At 49.3% G+C, this 13,778-nt stretch overlaps 1 protein-coding gene across 2 annotated transcripts; it reads right to left on the minus strand.

Moving 5' to 3' along the window:
• Positions 1–8,175: 8,175 nt before the first annotated feature.
• LOC115942686 (MARVEL domain-containing protein 1) lies at positions 8,176–12,347 on the minus strand. Of its 2 annotated transcripts, none has more exons than XM_081823702.1 (2): positions 11,051–12,347; positions 8,176–8,764 (listed from the first exon to the last, which is right to left on the minus strand). In XM_081823702.1, exon 1 carries the CDS (start codon positions 12,158–12,160, stop codon positions 11,639–11,641), a length of 522 nt encoding a protein of 173 aa, XP_081679828.1. In that variant the 5' UTR covers positions 12,161–12,347; the 3' UTR covers positions 8,176–8,764; positions 11,051–11,638. The 2 variants fall into 2 exon arrangements, with proteins under 2 accessions (XP_081679828.1, XP_081679827.1); XM_081823701.1 differs by having other exon boundaries at positions 8,176–9,106; positions 10,097–12,347.
• Positions 12,348–13,778: the final 1,431 nt, after the last annotated feature.

The following is a 13,778-nucleotide window of genomic DNA, read 5'->3' on the forward strand; positions in this document are numbered from 1 at the left end:
AAAACTACAATGAAATACCACTTTGCAAAAATAAAATAAAAGAAAATAAATGAATAGAACAGAAAATAGCAAGAGTTGGTGAGGATGTGGAGGAACTGGACCCCTTGTGCACCATTGTTGGGAATATAAATAGTGCACACTCTATGGGAAACAGTATGTCATGTCCTCAAAAGATTAAATATAGAATTATTGGGCGCCTGGGTGGCTCAGATGGTTAAGCGTCTGCCTTCGGCTCAGGTCATGGTCCCGGAGTCCTGGGATCGAGTCCCGCATCAGGCTCCCCGCTCTGCGGGAAGTCTGCTTCTCCCTCTGCCTCTCTCTCTCTCTCACTCTCATGAATAAATAAATAAAATCTTTTAAATAAATAAATAAATAAATATAGAATTATTGTATGACCCAGCAATGCCCCTTCGGGTATATACCCCAAAAGAACTGAAAGCGGGGTCTCGAAGAGATATTTATGCATCCATGTTTATAGCAGCATTACTCACAATAGCCAAAAGTGTGGAAGCAACCCAAGTGTCCATTAATGAACGAATGGATAAATAAAATGTGGTATGTACATACAATAAACCATCCAGCCTTAAAAAGTAGGAAACTTCTGACACGTGCTACAACGTGAATGAAGCTTGAGGACATGAATGCTGAGTGAAATAAGCCAGTCACAAAACGACAAGTATTGTACCATTCCACTTCGATGACATACCTGGAGCAGTCACATTCATAGAGACAGAAAGTGGATGCCAGGGGGCTGGGGGCAGGGGAGAGCGGGGGGTTATTGTTTAAGGGAAACAGATTGTCCATTTTGCAAGATGAGACGTGTTCTGGAGATGGTTGCACAACACTGTGAACATACTTTAATACCACTGAATTGTACACTTAAAAAATGGTTAAGATGGTGAATTTTATGTTATGTGTATTTTGCCACAATTAGAAATTTTTTAATGAAAGAATGATGGATAAACAAAGTATAATATATCCATGTAATGAAATAATCAGCCGGGGCGCCTGGGTGGCTCAGATGGTTAGGCGTCTGCCTTCGGCTCAGGTCATGATCCTAGGGTCCTGGGATCGAGTCCCGCATCGGGCTCCCTGCTCCTTGGGAGCCTGCTTCTCTCTCTCTCTCTCTCTGTCTGTCTCTCATGAATAAATAAATAAAATCTTAAAAAAAAAAAAAAAAAAGAAATAATCAGCCATAAAAAGGAATGAAGTACTCACACATGCTACAACATGGATAAACTCTGAAAACAATATGCCACGTGAAAGAAATTAACACAAAAGGCCACATATCATATGAATCTATTTATATGAAATGTCCAGAATTAGAGACAGAAAGTAGATCAGTGGTTGCCAGGCACTGGGGGCCGGGGGTTGGGGGGAAGGGCAGGAATTGGGAGTGACTTCTAACAGGTACAGGGTTTCTTTTTGGAATGATGGAAATATTCTGGAATTGGATAGTGGCGATGATTGCACAACTTTATGAATATACTAAAACCACTGAATTGTACACTTTAAAACTGAGACTTTTTATGTTACATTGTGTTAGAATTTATGTGATGTGAATTATGTTTCCATCAAAAAGTGAATGAATAAATAAAATAAATATTTGACCGGTAAGTGTTTTTAGATTGTCTTTAATATTCGCATTTTCTCTAGTATTTACACTTAATATTTGAATATAGTTTTTGATTAATAGCTCACCGCCATTGCTCTGAAAAGAGTTCAATAAATACATCTTTATGTTCTTGTACCTGGGAAAGAAGTACCCTTGAGTAATGAGTTTCCCAGCTGTGAGGCAGTGAGTTGTCAGACAAACACAGCAAGGAAATGGATGTCTGCAGTTACATTCTGACTCAATAGCTCTTGGCAGCCATGAAAACAACTATTCATCAAACACAGGCACAAAAAAAGCCTCACAGAGCAAAGCAGTGAAAACCTCAGCAATAAAACCTTGTGGCCTCCTGTGAAAGAGACAGTTAACTGTCCACCAAAAAGTCTCATCCACTGGTATAGAGTTGCAGCTGGGCAGCAAATGCCCAGCCAGGAGCTACATTCCCAGCCTCTTGCATATAGATTGGGTCATGTGATTCACCAAAGGAAGTGAGTGGAAGCGATGAGTATCACTTCTAGACCAAGGCATTTAAAAATCAGAAACCTCCTCCTTTCTCTCTTCTCCCAAATGCCAGCTCAATGCAGAGGGGATGGCCAGGCCACAAGGTGGAAGGAGACTGAGGCCCTGAATCATCACAGTGGAAAGGCTCCCACTGACCTGGGATATCCACAAGGGACAGTTATATAAGGAAGAAATAGGTTTGTATGTGAATAACAAAGAGATTTTTATTAAATTAGACTACCGAATTGTTGGAGAGTGTTTGTTACAGCAGCTAAAGATCAATATTCATTCATTCCACTGAACAACTATTTATCATGTACCTTTCAGGGGAATACAGAAATGGATAGCCCAGAATTCTTTCCTCAAAAGGTTCTAATTCTAGGAGCATCAGCTGGCTCAGTCAGTAAAGCATGCAACCCTGGATCTCAGGTTTATGAGATTGAGCATCACGTTGGGCATAGATGTTACTTAAAAAAAAAAAAAAAAAAAGCTCTAATTCTAAATTGGAGAATTAGATGGCAGACTACTTGAATAAATATGCCACCAGTGGACTTCTTGTAGGTGACCCACCAAAAAACCTGAATAGACTAATTACCATTAAAGAAATTGAAAGAATTCACAAACCTCCTCAATGGCATCAGGCCCAGATTCTTTTGCAGTCAATTTTTATCAAACCCATCAATAAAATGATTTGTTAAATTATTCCAAACAAAACAAGATGTCAAACTTCCCAATTTATTCTGTGAGTCCAGAATTACCATCACTGGTACAAACGCCAGGGAATAGCACACACACATACACACACACGCCAAATATCATCTGGAATATAGCCAATTTAAAAATAATAAGGATACACCCACCACACAACTGCACCCTTCTATTGCTAGCTAAATATGCAAGAGAAATGAAAGCATATGTCCACACAAAGATTTGTACCTGAATGTTCACAGCAGAAACTTGAAGCAATACAAATGTCCATCAACAGGTGAATGGATAAACAAATTACAATGGGATAATACTCAGTGATAGTAATGAACAAATAGTATTACCAAAGTAGCACAAATGAATCTCAAAATAATAAAAGAAGCCAAATACCTCCCCTCACCCCAGAAAAAAAAAAAAAGCACATACCATACATATATATTATAATTATAAACTAATATGTAGTCACAGAAAGCAGATCAATGGTTGCTTGGGGGTGGGGGAGATAAGAAGGAATTACCAAGGGGCACGAGGGAGCTTTTGGGCATTATGGATATGTTTACTGTCTTAATTGTGGTGATGGTTTCACGAGTGTATACATATGTCAAAACTTATCAAAGTGTACGTTTAAATTATATGCAGTTTAATGTACACTAAGTATAACCTAATACATCTGCTTAAAAAAAGAAATATCTAGGGGCACCTGGGTGGCTCAGTCGGTTAAGCGTCTGACTCTTAATTTCAGCTCAGGTCATGATCTCAGGGTTATGAGATGGAGCCCCGCATTGGGCTCCACGCTGGGCAATGAGCCTGCTTAAGATTCTCTCTCTGCCCCTCTCCCCCACCTTGTGAGTACGCGGACTCTCTCTCTCTCACTCTCTCTAAAAACAAAAAAACACCTAGGCAAACTCTTCTCCCTTCTGAGCATCATCTACAAAATGCAGTTATTATCTGAACTGTTTACCAGTTCATATAAGGATGGAATTAAGGAGATGTAAAAATATTTCACAAACTGTGAATACAAGAATACAGGGACATTGTGTAATCTTTATTACTATTAATGCCATTATCAACAATATTATTATCATCACTATCATGGTCACTGCAAAAAGACTCCATCCACCTATGTTAAGATCATTGAGGTTAAAAAAAAAAATCACTGAGGTAGTTCATCTTTTTTTTTAAGATTTTTATTTTTAAGTAACCTCTACACCCAACATGGAGCTTGAACTTACAACCCCAAGATCAAGAGTCACATGCTCTACCAACTGAGCCGGCCAGGCACCCTGGTAGTTCATCATTTTAACTTAAAAAACAAACCCTGCAAGTTCACTAGTCCCTAGGGATGGCTGGGAGGAGAAGGTGACAAGCTGACACTTTTAACACTTCTGTGCTATCTTTCGGGGCGCCTGGGTGGTTCAGTCGTCAAGCGTCTGCCTTCGGCTCGGGTCATGGTCCCAGGGTCCTGGCATCGAGCCCCGCGTCCGGCTTCCTGCTCCGCCGGAGGCCTGCTTCTCCCTCTCCCTCTCCCCCTGCTTGTGTTCCCTCTCTTGCGGTGTCTCTCTCTGTCAAATAAATAAATAAAAATTAAAAAAAAAAAAAACACTTCTGTGCTATCTTTCAAGAAAGCTCAACTCAGACCACAGGAAAGAACAGTGGAGGGATCAATTCGTGGCCGGTGAGACTGTCATTTCTCAGGTGGGAAGAGAGCCAGCGTGGAGTCGGGGAGAAGGAAAGTAACAGTGATGAGCACGTACTGTGGCTCAGGTCTGCACTTTACAAACATCACCTGAGGTCCCCCCAACAACACTACACGGCTGAGAGCTGACCTGCACTGACTAGTTGCCGGGGCGCTCTGCTCTGTGTGCCTCGTCTCAGTAAGGCCTTCCCACGGACCAGGGAGGCAGCTACTAGCATGAACCCCGTTTAGGGAGCGATGAAACAGATGAAGAGCTTTAGTAAACTGCCTAAGAACAGACAACTAATAAGAGACTGGCCTCGCTTCGGACGTCACAGGCGGAGCTCAGCTCAAAATCAGAGCCAGTCATATTAACAGCTCATATTAACTAGGGGACACAGAAGGAGCCAGCACAGAGTACAGAACAAGATTTCGAAAGGCAGAGGGTTCCGTATCCAAGTTTGGGACCAGGTCAGGTGGCCATACCGATGGCACAAGGTCTCAGGAGGAGGGAGGGCTGAGGGGAGGGGCACTCTGAGTCCTTCTTACCTCAGGCAGACAGAGAGACGGTCTCCAGGAACCAGGAGAGTGGCTTCAGCACAGTGAGCTGGTTAAACCTAACTTCACTGTAAACCAGGAAGGGAGTAGCTGACATAATTCAGATTTGTAGTGATATCACTTTCTTTACAGTCTTTCCTTCCTGCCTTAGCTCAAAACACAGCTATTAGAAAACCCAGCGTAGCTCTCGGTGGGGTCTTTGGCTGGGAGGTCCCCTGAAACTGCAAGGCATGGGAGCACATGCTTGAGTTTGAATCTCGTTTCCGTCACGTAAGTGACCTGGGGAAATCAGTTTACCCTCCTGACCTGTCTCCACGTCTAGCAAATGGGGGTATTTAATAATTCATGGGCTTGTGAGGATGACAAGTGATGTTATATAACATCCAACTTGTTCTTGACTCACCGCAGACACTTCATAAAGTTAGTTCCCTCTCTCCCCTCTTGCCAAACCCGACTCAGAAATGCTTTACAACTGGGGCATCAGAGCGCCCCCTTCAGGACCCCTGGAGATGGCAGCAAGGAGAACCTGCTTTCCACCTCTGGGAGATGGAGAGGAATCTGCAGAGGCACTGCCTCTGGGAGCTTGCCCTCACCTCAGTGTTGAGGAAAGAATGTCACAGCCCTGGTGCCAGCAAGCTCCCAAATAGCCATCCAGTTCCAAAGGAATGGGGTCATGGAACAGGGAGGGCGAAAGGGCTTTCTGATTAGGAGCCTGACCGGGATTTCCACAGCTTGAGGTTGCCGTGGGTGGTCGGCACCCTCCTGCTGGCTATGTCAGGTGCTCTCCTTTGGGTTCTGGCCACCTCAGCGTACCTCTCCCTTGCCTTACAGCACCCAGAGAGCCTCAGGCCCTCCTCACTTCTTTTCAGCTGCCCCCACTGGTCCCGGGCGTTCCTCTCCCCCAAGACTGGCTATGAGGTGGAATACGGCCACCCCAGTGCTCCCTCCGCTCCCTGCTACTCTTGGCACAGACTTGGAGAGTCACTTCACTTCCCCTCCTAAGCCTCTATTTACTCATCTGCAAAAAAGAACCCACCCCCTTTTATGGGTTTTACTAAGATTTCTACAGGAAGCAGCCAAGGGAGTGACAAAGTTAACCAATGTGGGAAAGTTATAAACGTTCCAGAAAGTACACAAAATTCTTGTAGTCCCCGACTATTTATATGGACATTTAGAAAGGGTTAGAACTATATTATCATTAATTTTAAACAGCAAGTTGTAAAAGAGTCAAATGTATATATGTGTGTGTGCGTGTGTGTGTGCGCAGGTGCACACACACATATCCATGTATGTTTGATTAGTTATAAAAATTAGAGGAGATTTAAGGTGCACCTGGGTGGCTCAGTTGGTTAAGCGTCTGCCTTCAGCTCAGGTCATGATCTCCAGGTCCTGGGACGGAGCCCCACATCTGGCTCCCTGCTCAGCGGGTACTCTGCTTCTTCCTCTGCCTCTCCCCCCTGTTCATGCTCTCTCTCTCTCTCAAATGAATAAATAAAACCCTTAAAAAAAAAGGGAGAGTTAACAATGGTTTATCTCTAGCGTTTGAGATTAGGATGATTGAATGGCTTCTCTTTGTAGTTTGTACCCTTCTGTACAGTTTAATTTTTAATGGGTATATATTGTTATTATATTTTAATGGATATATATAGGTATTTTATTTAACAAATAACTACTGTAACAAATGAAACAATACAAACATGAATAAAAAGCGCTAACCAGACCTTTCTCTCTCACATCCTTTCCTTTTATCCCTGCAAAAATGTAGGTTTATTAGCTTTCCTTTCTCACCACTGACCACCCCACCCCCATCCTTAGAAAAGCAGGAAAAATAATAAACATAAATGAGCAAATCCCTCAGATTCCCCAGACTCAATTATGTCCCTGAAGAGCCGTGTCTTATTTCAAAGTGCCCTCAGCATTAAACAGGAAATGTCAGATTAGACCAGTCCTGAACACCTGATCTGCAGGAATGAAAACCAAACTCCACCTAAACCTCAGAGCCTGCCAGAGGACCACAAGGACTTACCAGCTGCCAAGGGGAGTGAGAGAACATCTGCCTTCCAGTCCCAGTCCTGCCACTAGCCAACTGTGTGACCATGACAAGGTCCTTCTCCTCTCTGAGGCTGTATTTCCCCTATTAAATGGGGGTGACAATGCCAACTATTAAGACTGTTAACTGGATCAAAAAAGGTCACGCAAGTAGGAACGTATTTTCAATTGCAAAATTCTCCACAGAGCTACAACAGCAGGGGGCTTATCAGCCTTTGCATAAAGGGAGGCCACTTTTTATTTTGCGCAAAATTCATGAATAGACACAGAGGAAGAGGGGAATAAGGCAGGGTCCTTGGCATTTTCCTCCACCCTGGAAATCCAAACCATGAAGAAGAGGGTGTGTGTGTGTGTTTATTGTGCCGGGGAGGGTGCTTTGGAAGATAGTGGGTGTGCAACACACCCAGCATCCGATCCCTGCCTGGAGCTGTTCTAAGTGAGTTCTGAGATCTGCCCGTAGAATTCTATGTTCTGGCTGCAGAGTTGAGGTTTGGGGCACAGGAGGGAGGAACTGGCAAGGAAGCCTGCTAACTCTGCTTTCCTGCTCTTTCCAAAGCACCTATTCATCAGGCTGTAGCTGGAATCCGGGGAAACCAGGTGGGGTGTGTCCAGGAGGCAATACCAGAGCAGGTGCTATGGTCTGCATCGGAGCCTGAACCCCAGGAGACCCCACTCAACCCCCTCTCAGCTCTGTAACACCAGGCAAGGCACCACACCTCCCTGGGGCTCATTTCCCTTTCTGCAAAGTAAGGGAGTCAGACTAGATCAGGACCCTTTGGCTCCATAACCATAGTCATTCTGTGCCTGCCCATCAGGGAGTGGAGCTTCCAAAAACAGAGGGGTCATTGAGAGCTGGGCTAGGAGCCTCTGCAATTCCCACCAGCTTTTGTCAGGGGCAGACACAGGCAGTTTTCTTCCCTCTGCTTCCTGTGTCCTGCCCTAATGCACTGAAAACCTGTGAACTCATTTTTTTTTCCCCTCCCAGAAGGAAATCGGAAGAGGATGGAGAGAGGCTGGGAGACCCAGTACATAGGCTTACTGCAGGGGGCCAGGAAAGAAGACATATACACCAACATCAGACAAACCAAACTTTATTCCGAAAAGCAAATTAGTAACCACCACTAAACTATTAAATGAGGCACATCGGTCCCCTCTCGCTACTGGCCCACACCCCTCCCACTCCCACCCTCTCTTTTGGCCTTTGTAGAACACTAGAAAAATCCTCTCTTGGATCTGCAAGTGGTCCTAGACTTTTGGACTGGTAGGAGTCCACAGTGGTCTCAAGCTGGACTGAGTCCTGGAGTCTAATGAGGAAGGCCAAGGAGGCTGGCTCCAGTATTCAAAAATTCTGGGCCAGGTCAGGTGGCCATTCCTATGGTACAGGGTCGCAGGGGGAGGAGGGAATGGGTGTGGGGGCTGTTTTACATGTCCTTTTCACATCTGGAGAAACAGCCGGAGGCCAAGCAGGAAGGCACATTTAGAAGAGCCAGTGAGCTCTGGAATGATTCAGGCACATCTGAATGAATAGGTACCATGAAGGCCAAGGAGACATCTACTCTTGAGTAAGGTCACCTGACCACAGACAGAGCACCATGAGCTGGGGGGGCTAAGAAGAGATCCTCAGGGGGCTGGTTCTGAGCTGAGGATGCAACTTCAATGGTGATCTGAAAAAAGAGAAAAGGAACAAAAGCTGGAGCTAAAACGCACTGTTTAAGGCACGGAGGTGCATAGCTCAGTTCCATGTGTCTGGAATCTTGGGCCCAAGTCACAGCACAAGGAGAATCAGAATTTCTCTTGTGTGACGGTAAAATGAATCTTCACGCATCTTGGATCTTCCACTGGACAATGTTGAAGGGAAGCTGCCGGGCAGAGGTCGTCCACTCTCCCCACTCTGCAGCCCTCTGCTGGCCCAGCCCAGAAGGCTGTCCCCTGCCAAGGGAAGCGAGCCCCGGGAGAGGTCGGCATGACCGCTACGGGAATCTCCGTGGCCTCAGCAACGTGGAAACCTGCAACAGAAGAACCAAAGTCATAGGCCACCCGAGGCACCTCCAAGTATCCCAGCAAAAGCCAGCCACACGCTCTGGCCGGCACGAGTGGTGGGGGCTGAGAGAACAGGTGTCCCGCCTGGAGGAAGGCGGCCGGGCTCCAGCCTAAATGAGACAGTGAAGGGCTCAGCGTTCTAGGATTTCCCGAAGGAGAGAAAATAACAGTAGCGACAACAACAAAAATAACCACCGTTGTCACGGATACAGAGTTTCAGTCTTGCAAGATGAAAAACGTTCTGGAGCTGGATAGTGGTGACAGCTGCACAACAGTGTGACCCTACTTCAGGCCACCAAACCGCACATTTTAAAATGGTCGCATGGTCAATTTTATGCTATGTATGTTTCACCACGGTTGTTTTTAAAGTAGCCACATGAACAGTCTCTAACATGTATTGACCCCCTACTCTAGAGAGTACAGCCCCGTCCTGAGGAGGCCGAACTGCCAGAGTCCAGATCCTAGCTCCACCCATCACACCGTCTGGGAGGCTCTGGACAAGGTACTTAACCTCTCTGTCACTCCTCTGCCTCCTTGGGAGCAAGAACACAACTCACCTCAGTAGGGCCGAAAGAATGAAAGAAATACGTCTAAGTGCTCCAAGCAGTGCCCCGCATAAATGCCTCCATGCTCCGCACTGTGCAGCTCCCAGATCTTCATAGCTACAACAGAAAAGCCTCACCCTCTCTACCTAAGCTTTAAAAACACGCTCCCCAAAGCACATTCTGGCCTCCTCTTATTCTAGTTTCTAATCCAGACAGGGCTGAGCTTTTTCCAAGAGCAGACCTTTTCAGAATGTAGAAAAAAGGCTGAACTGGTACAAGCCTTTGGGCATTGTGGTGGTTACCCCTCCCACTTGCTCCCTGAATAAAAACCCCTTATCTTTCAGCAAAGGGGGCTCTGTGTTTTTTATTCAAAGGCCTATGACCCGTCCAGAAAGTCAAGAAGCACCTTACCTAACAGAGGCTGGGCCAGCTGTTCACCCCAACTTTGGAGTTTTCTTCTCTCTTCACTGAGTGAGACCCACTCCTGCCAGTTGCTCACGGTCAATGCCAGCATCTCATATAGGCAATGTTCCTTTTGACTGGGAAGCCATCTGGATAACCTTGACTTCATTTTTCAAACAATGTAGAGGAATGTTCAGGTCCACCAATTCCCAGGTCTCTTGCGGGCCTGGCAGGGACAGCTATCTTCTCCCCCACTGAGGCAAGCCCTCCCCCTGCTAGAGAAATTCCCTGGGAAAGAGAAGGAGCACTCCAGATCTTCAATCATACCATAGCCAATGAGTTGGATCCCTTAGGAATGAATGACAGCCAAGCCAGCACAGGGATGCTTGGAAGTCTTAGGTGGCAAAATCTAATTGGTCCAGGTCCAGAGGCAGGTAACACTGTAAACTAAATTACTTGGGCTTCTTTTATAGTGGGACTTCTCAAAGTCTTTGATATGCTAATGAGCATCGTGAATCTCCAAGAAGGCGAGATAGCACCTTGACAAACCCCTTTGGCATTGAAACCCTCTTTTAGTGGGTAGCTCCAGAGCTAGGGCTCCCGGGAACACCCACTGCTTTAATGTAAACAGTGCTGGACTGGGAGTCTGGAAAGGTGGTTCTAATGGGAATCGGGAAATGGGGATCTAATCTTATTCTGGCTTTCCCAAGAGCAAGGGGTGAGGCTCACCTTGACATTCCTTCAGGGTCCTGTGGGATCCCTAATGCAAAAAGATATTGGGAGGTGAGGGTGGTGGAGGAGAAGCCCGTGAGAGGAAGTCTGGGAAAGTGAGACCAGAGAAACTAGTGTGCGTTTGGGCCTGGCCTCCAAGAACCCCGAGGACAAAGGCAGAGCAGGCAGAGGCGAGAGAAGACTCCAAACGTGCAAAGGTGCAGCCCGCGGGCCTTTCCAATCCATCCTCACCTTTGCAGACGGGCCCCACCCAACATCAGAGAGCGGACTGCGCGCAGGATGCCCTCACAACCCCGAGCTGAAATGAAACTCTTCGCTCATCCTGAGACCAGTGGAGGCCTGTCCTCAGCTCTCCCCGCGGCTGCGAGCCTGCCCTTCACAGCGCTCGAGGCTGAAAGAGGGGCCAGGGGCCAGGGGTGCTCTTCCGACATCGGGGCGGGAGAGGGCAGTGGCGCAGCCAGAAGGCTGGTTCCAATTGGGAGCCTCCCCCGGATCTACGCGGCGCCTGTCCACGTCTCGCTCTCGGCACGGAAGGGGGCGAGGAAGCGCGAGGTTTCTCCTCGGACAGCCAGGGTGTGTGGAGGCCCGCTCCTCGGAGGCGGCCCTGCCCGGGTCCCAGGAACCGGCGCGGGCGGCGCGGCGGGCCGGACTCTAGGCGGCGGCTCTGCAGTCGGACGGGAACTGCGGGCCAGGGCGCCGGGGCGCGGGCGGGAGCGCAGGGCAACGGGTGGGTGCCGGGGCGCACGGGCGCGGGGCGGCGGCGGCAGGAAGGACGGGGGCGCCGGTCTCGGGAGGGTCCCCGCCCCGCGGCGCGGCGGCTCACGCCACCTCCTGCTCCCCCTGGTAGCGGCGGCAGCAGCCGTAGAGGGCCGAGAGCAGGTAGAGGCCGAGGCAGAGGCCTCCGCAGACGGCGGCCGCCAGGAAGGCGTGGTAGGCGCAGGCCATCTGGTAATCCTTGAGGTTGCAGTAGCTGTGGCTCTGGGTCTGCGAGATCATGATGCCCGTCGCGGCGCCGTAGAGCGCGGCCGCCAGCAGGTCGTGCGCCACGTTGACCACGAGCCAGCGCGAACCCAGCACGGGCACCAGCTCGTGCTTGCCCAGCAGCGTGAGGAAGTAGAGGCCCAGGGTCAGCAGCCAGAAGAGCACGGACACGAAGAGCGCGAAGTGCACGGGGCCCTGGTACCTGCTCGTGGCGATGGTGATCCAGAAAGCGGCGCCAGCCAGCAGCTGCAGCAGCCGCAGCACGCCCAGCGGGCCGCGCAGGAAGGCCCTGTGCAGGCGCACCGCCCCGCGGACCGCGCGCGCCTGGGGCGGCGGCTGGCGCGGGGGCGGCGGGAGCATGGCCCCCGGGCGCGGTGGCGGCGGCGGCGGCGCCCCGAGTAGCGGAATGGCGGCGCCCGGCTCGCGGGGGTGGCCCGGCCGACGTGCCCGCTGCGCCGGCGGCGGCCTCCTCGCGTCCCTCCGAGGCCTCTTCGCGCTTCCTCTCCGCTTCTCCCCACCCTTCCTCCCCTCTCTCCTCCCTCCAGCCCTCCTCTCTTTCTCTCCCCATCTCCACCACTCCTACCCGCCCTTTGGCTTCCCCTCCCCGTCTCCACCCCCACTCGCTTCTCCCGGCCTTCTGCCATCTCTTTTGGGCCTAGCTCACCACTCCGGCCCCCCTTTCCTGCCGGCGCCAGACTCCCAGCTCGGATTCCTTCCTCCCCGGGGCGCGGCAGAGGGCACGCCCCCTCCAGCCCCCTCCGGGCCGACCGCGGGCCTTCCGCTCTGGCCGCCCGGGCCAAGTTTGGCACATCTGGGCCATCCTGCCTGCCCTGCCTCCCTGGCTCCCGTCCAGCCTCGGAGGGGAAAGCTGTCTTCTGGAGCGTTCTCTCGGCCTCTCGCTGGGCCCCTTTCTTTCTACTTTCTCCTGCCCTAGGGTCCACCCGGGGCCTCCTGGCCTTTTCCTGGCCCTGGAGGAGAGCAGCGCTGGTCTTAAGCTGACATCCATTCTCACCTGAACATCTGGACTATGTCCACCTCACACTTCTCTGGTCCAAAGGCTCTCAGACATCAGAGAAAGGGACTGTCCCCCACCAGAGACCCCACTGCCCCTCGCACACACCACAAAGCCAAGTCCTATCAGTCCATTCTCATTTTTCCAACGTCCTTGCCATCCAGTGTTGCCTAGATTAAAAATGTGCTACCCAGCATGGCCAGAGCACCAAGCCCGGGGTAAGAGACAGCAAAGACCATGCCCTTAACTACTAGGCAAAACAGCCTCTAATGAAACCTAATGACGCTTTACACTGTCCTTTACATGTATGCCCACTTAAGCCTCAAAACAGCCTCAGAGAGGGGCGCCTGGGTGGCTCAGTTGGTTGGGCGACTGCCTTCGGCTCAGGTCATGATCCCAGGGTTCTGGGATCGAGTCCCACATCGGGCTCCCGGCTCAGCGGGGAGCCTGCTTCTCCCTCTGACCCTCTCCTCTCTCATGCTGTTTCTCTATCGCTCGCTCTCTAATAAATAAATAAATAAAATCTTTAAGAAAAAAAAAAAAAAAAAAACAGCCTCAGAGATAGAATTATTTCCCTCCTTTTACTGAGGAGGAGAAATGAGGTCTAGAGAGGTTAAACCCATGAAGCTGGTAACTGCAGCTGGTGTCTCTTGTCTCTCCATCCCAGTCAACCTTCGTTCACTGTGACATCTTTCTAAAACACAGACCTGGTGTTGCATTGCTTCCTTCACTGACCACAGGATAGAGTTCTATCTCTTCTACGGGCATATTTCACAAAGTGGCTCCAACTGACTTTTACTTTTCTTGTTTTCCACTTCCTTTCCTTACCCATGCTCCTACCCCACATGCTAACCCCACCAAAACTCTCAAATTCCCCCAAATAAGCTCAGAATGCCCTTCATTCCCAGATCCCACTTGGCTGGCAAACTCCTACTTATCCTTCAATGCCCAGTTTATACGCTCCTC

This window comes from Leptonychotes weddellii, chromosome 6 (genome assembly GCF_054177405.1).
Source record: "Leptonychotes weddellii isolate Sample4059 chromosome 6, ASM5417740v2, whole genome shotgun sequence".
NCBI classification, from domain to species: domain Eukaryota; kingdom Metazoa; phylum Chordata; class Mammalia; order Carnivora; family Phocidae; genus Leptonychotes; species Leptonychotes weddellii.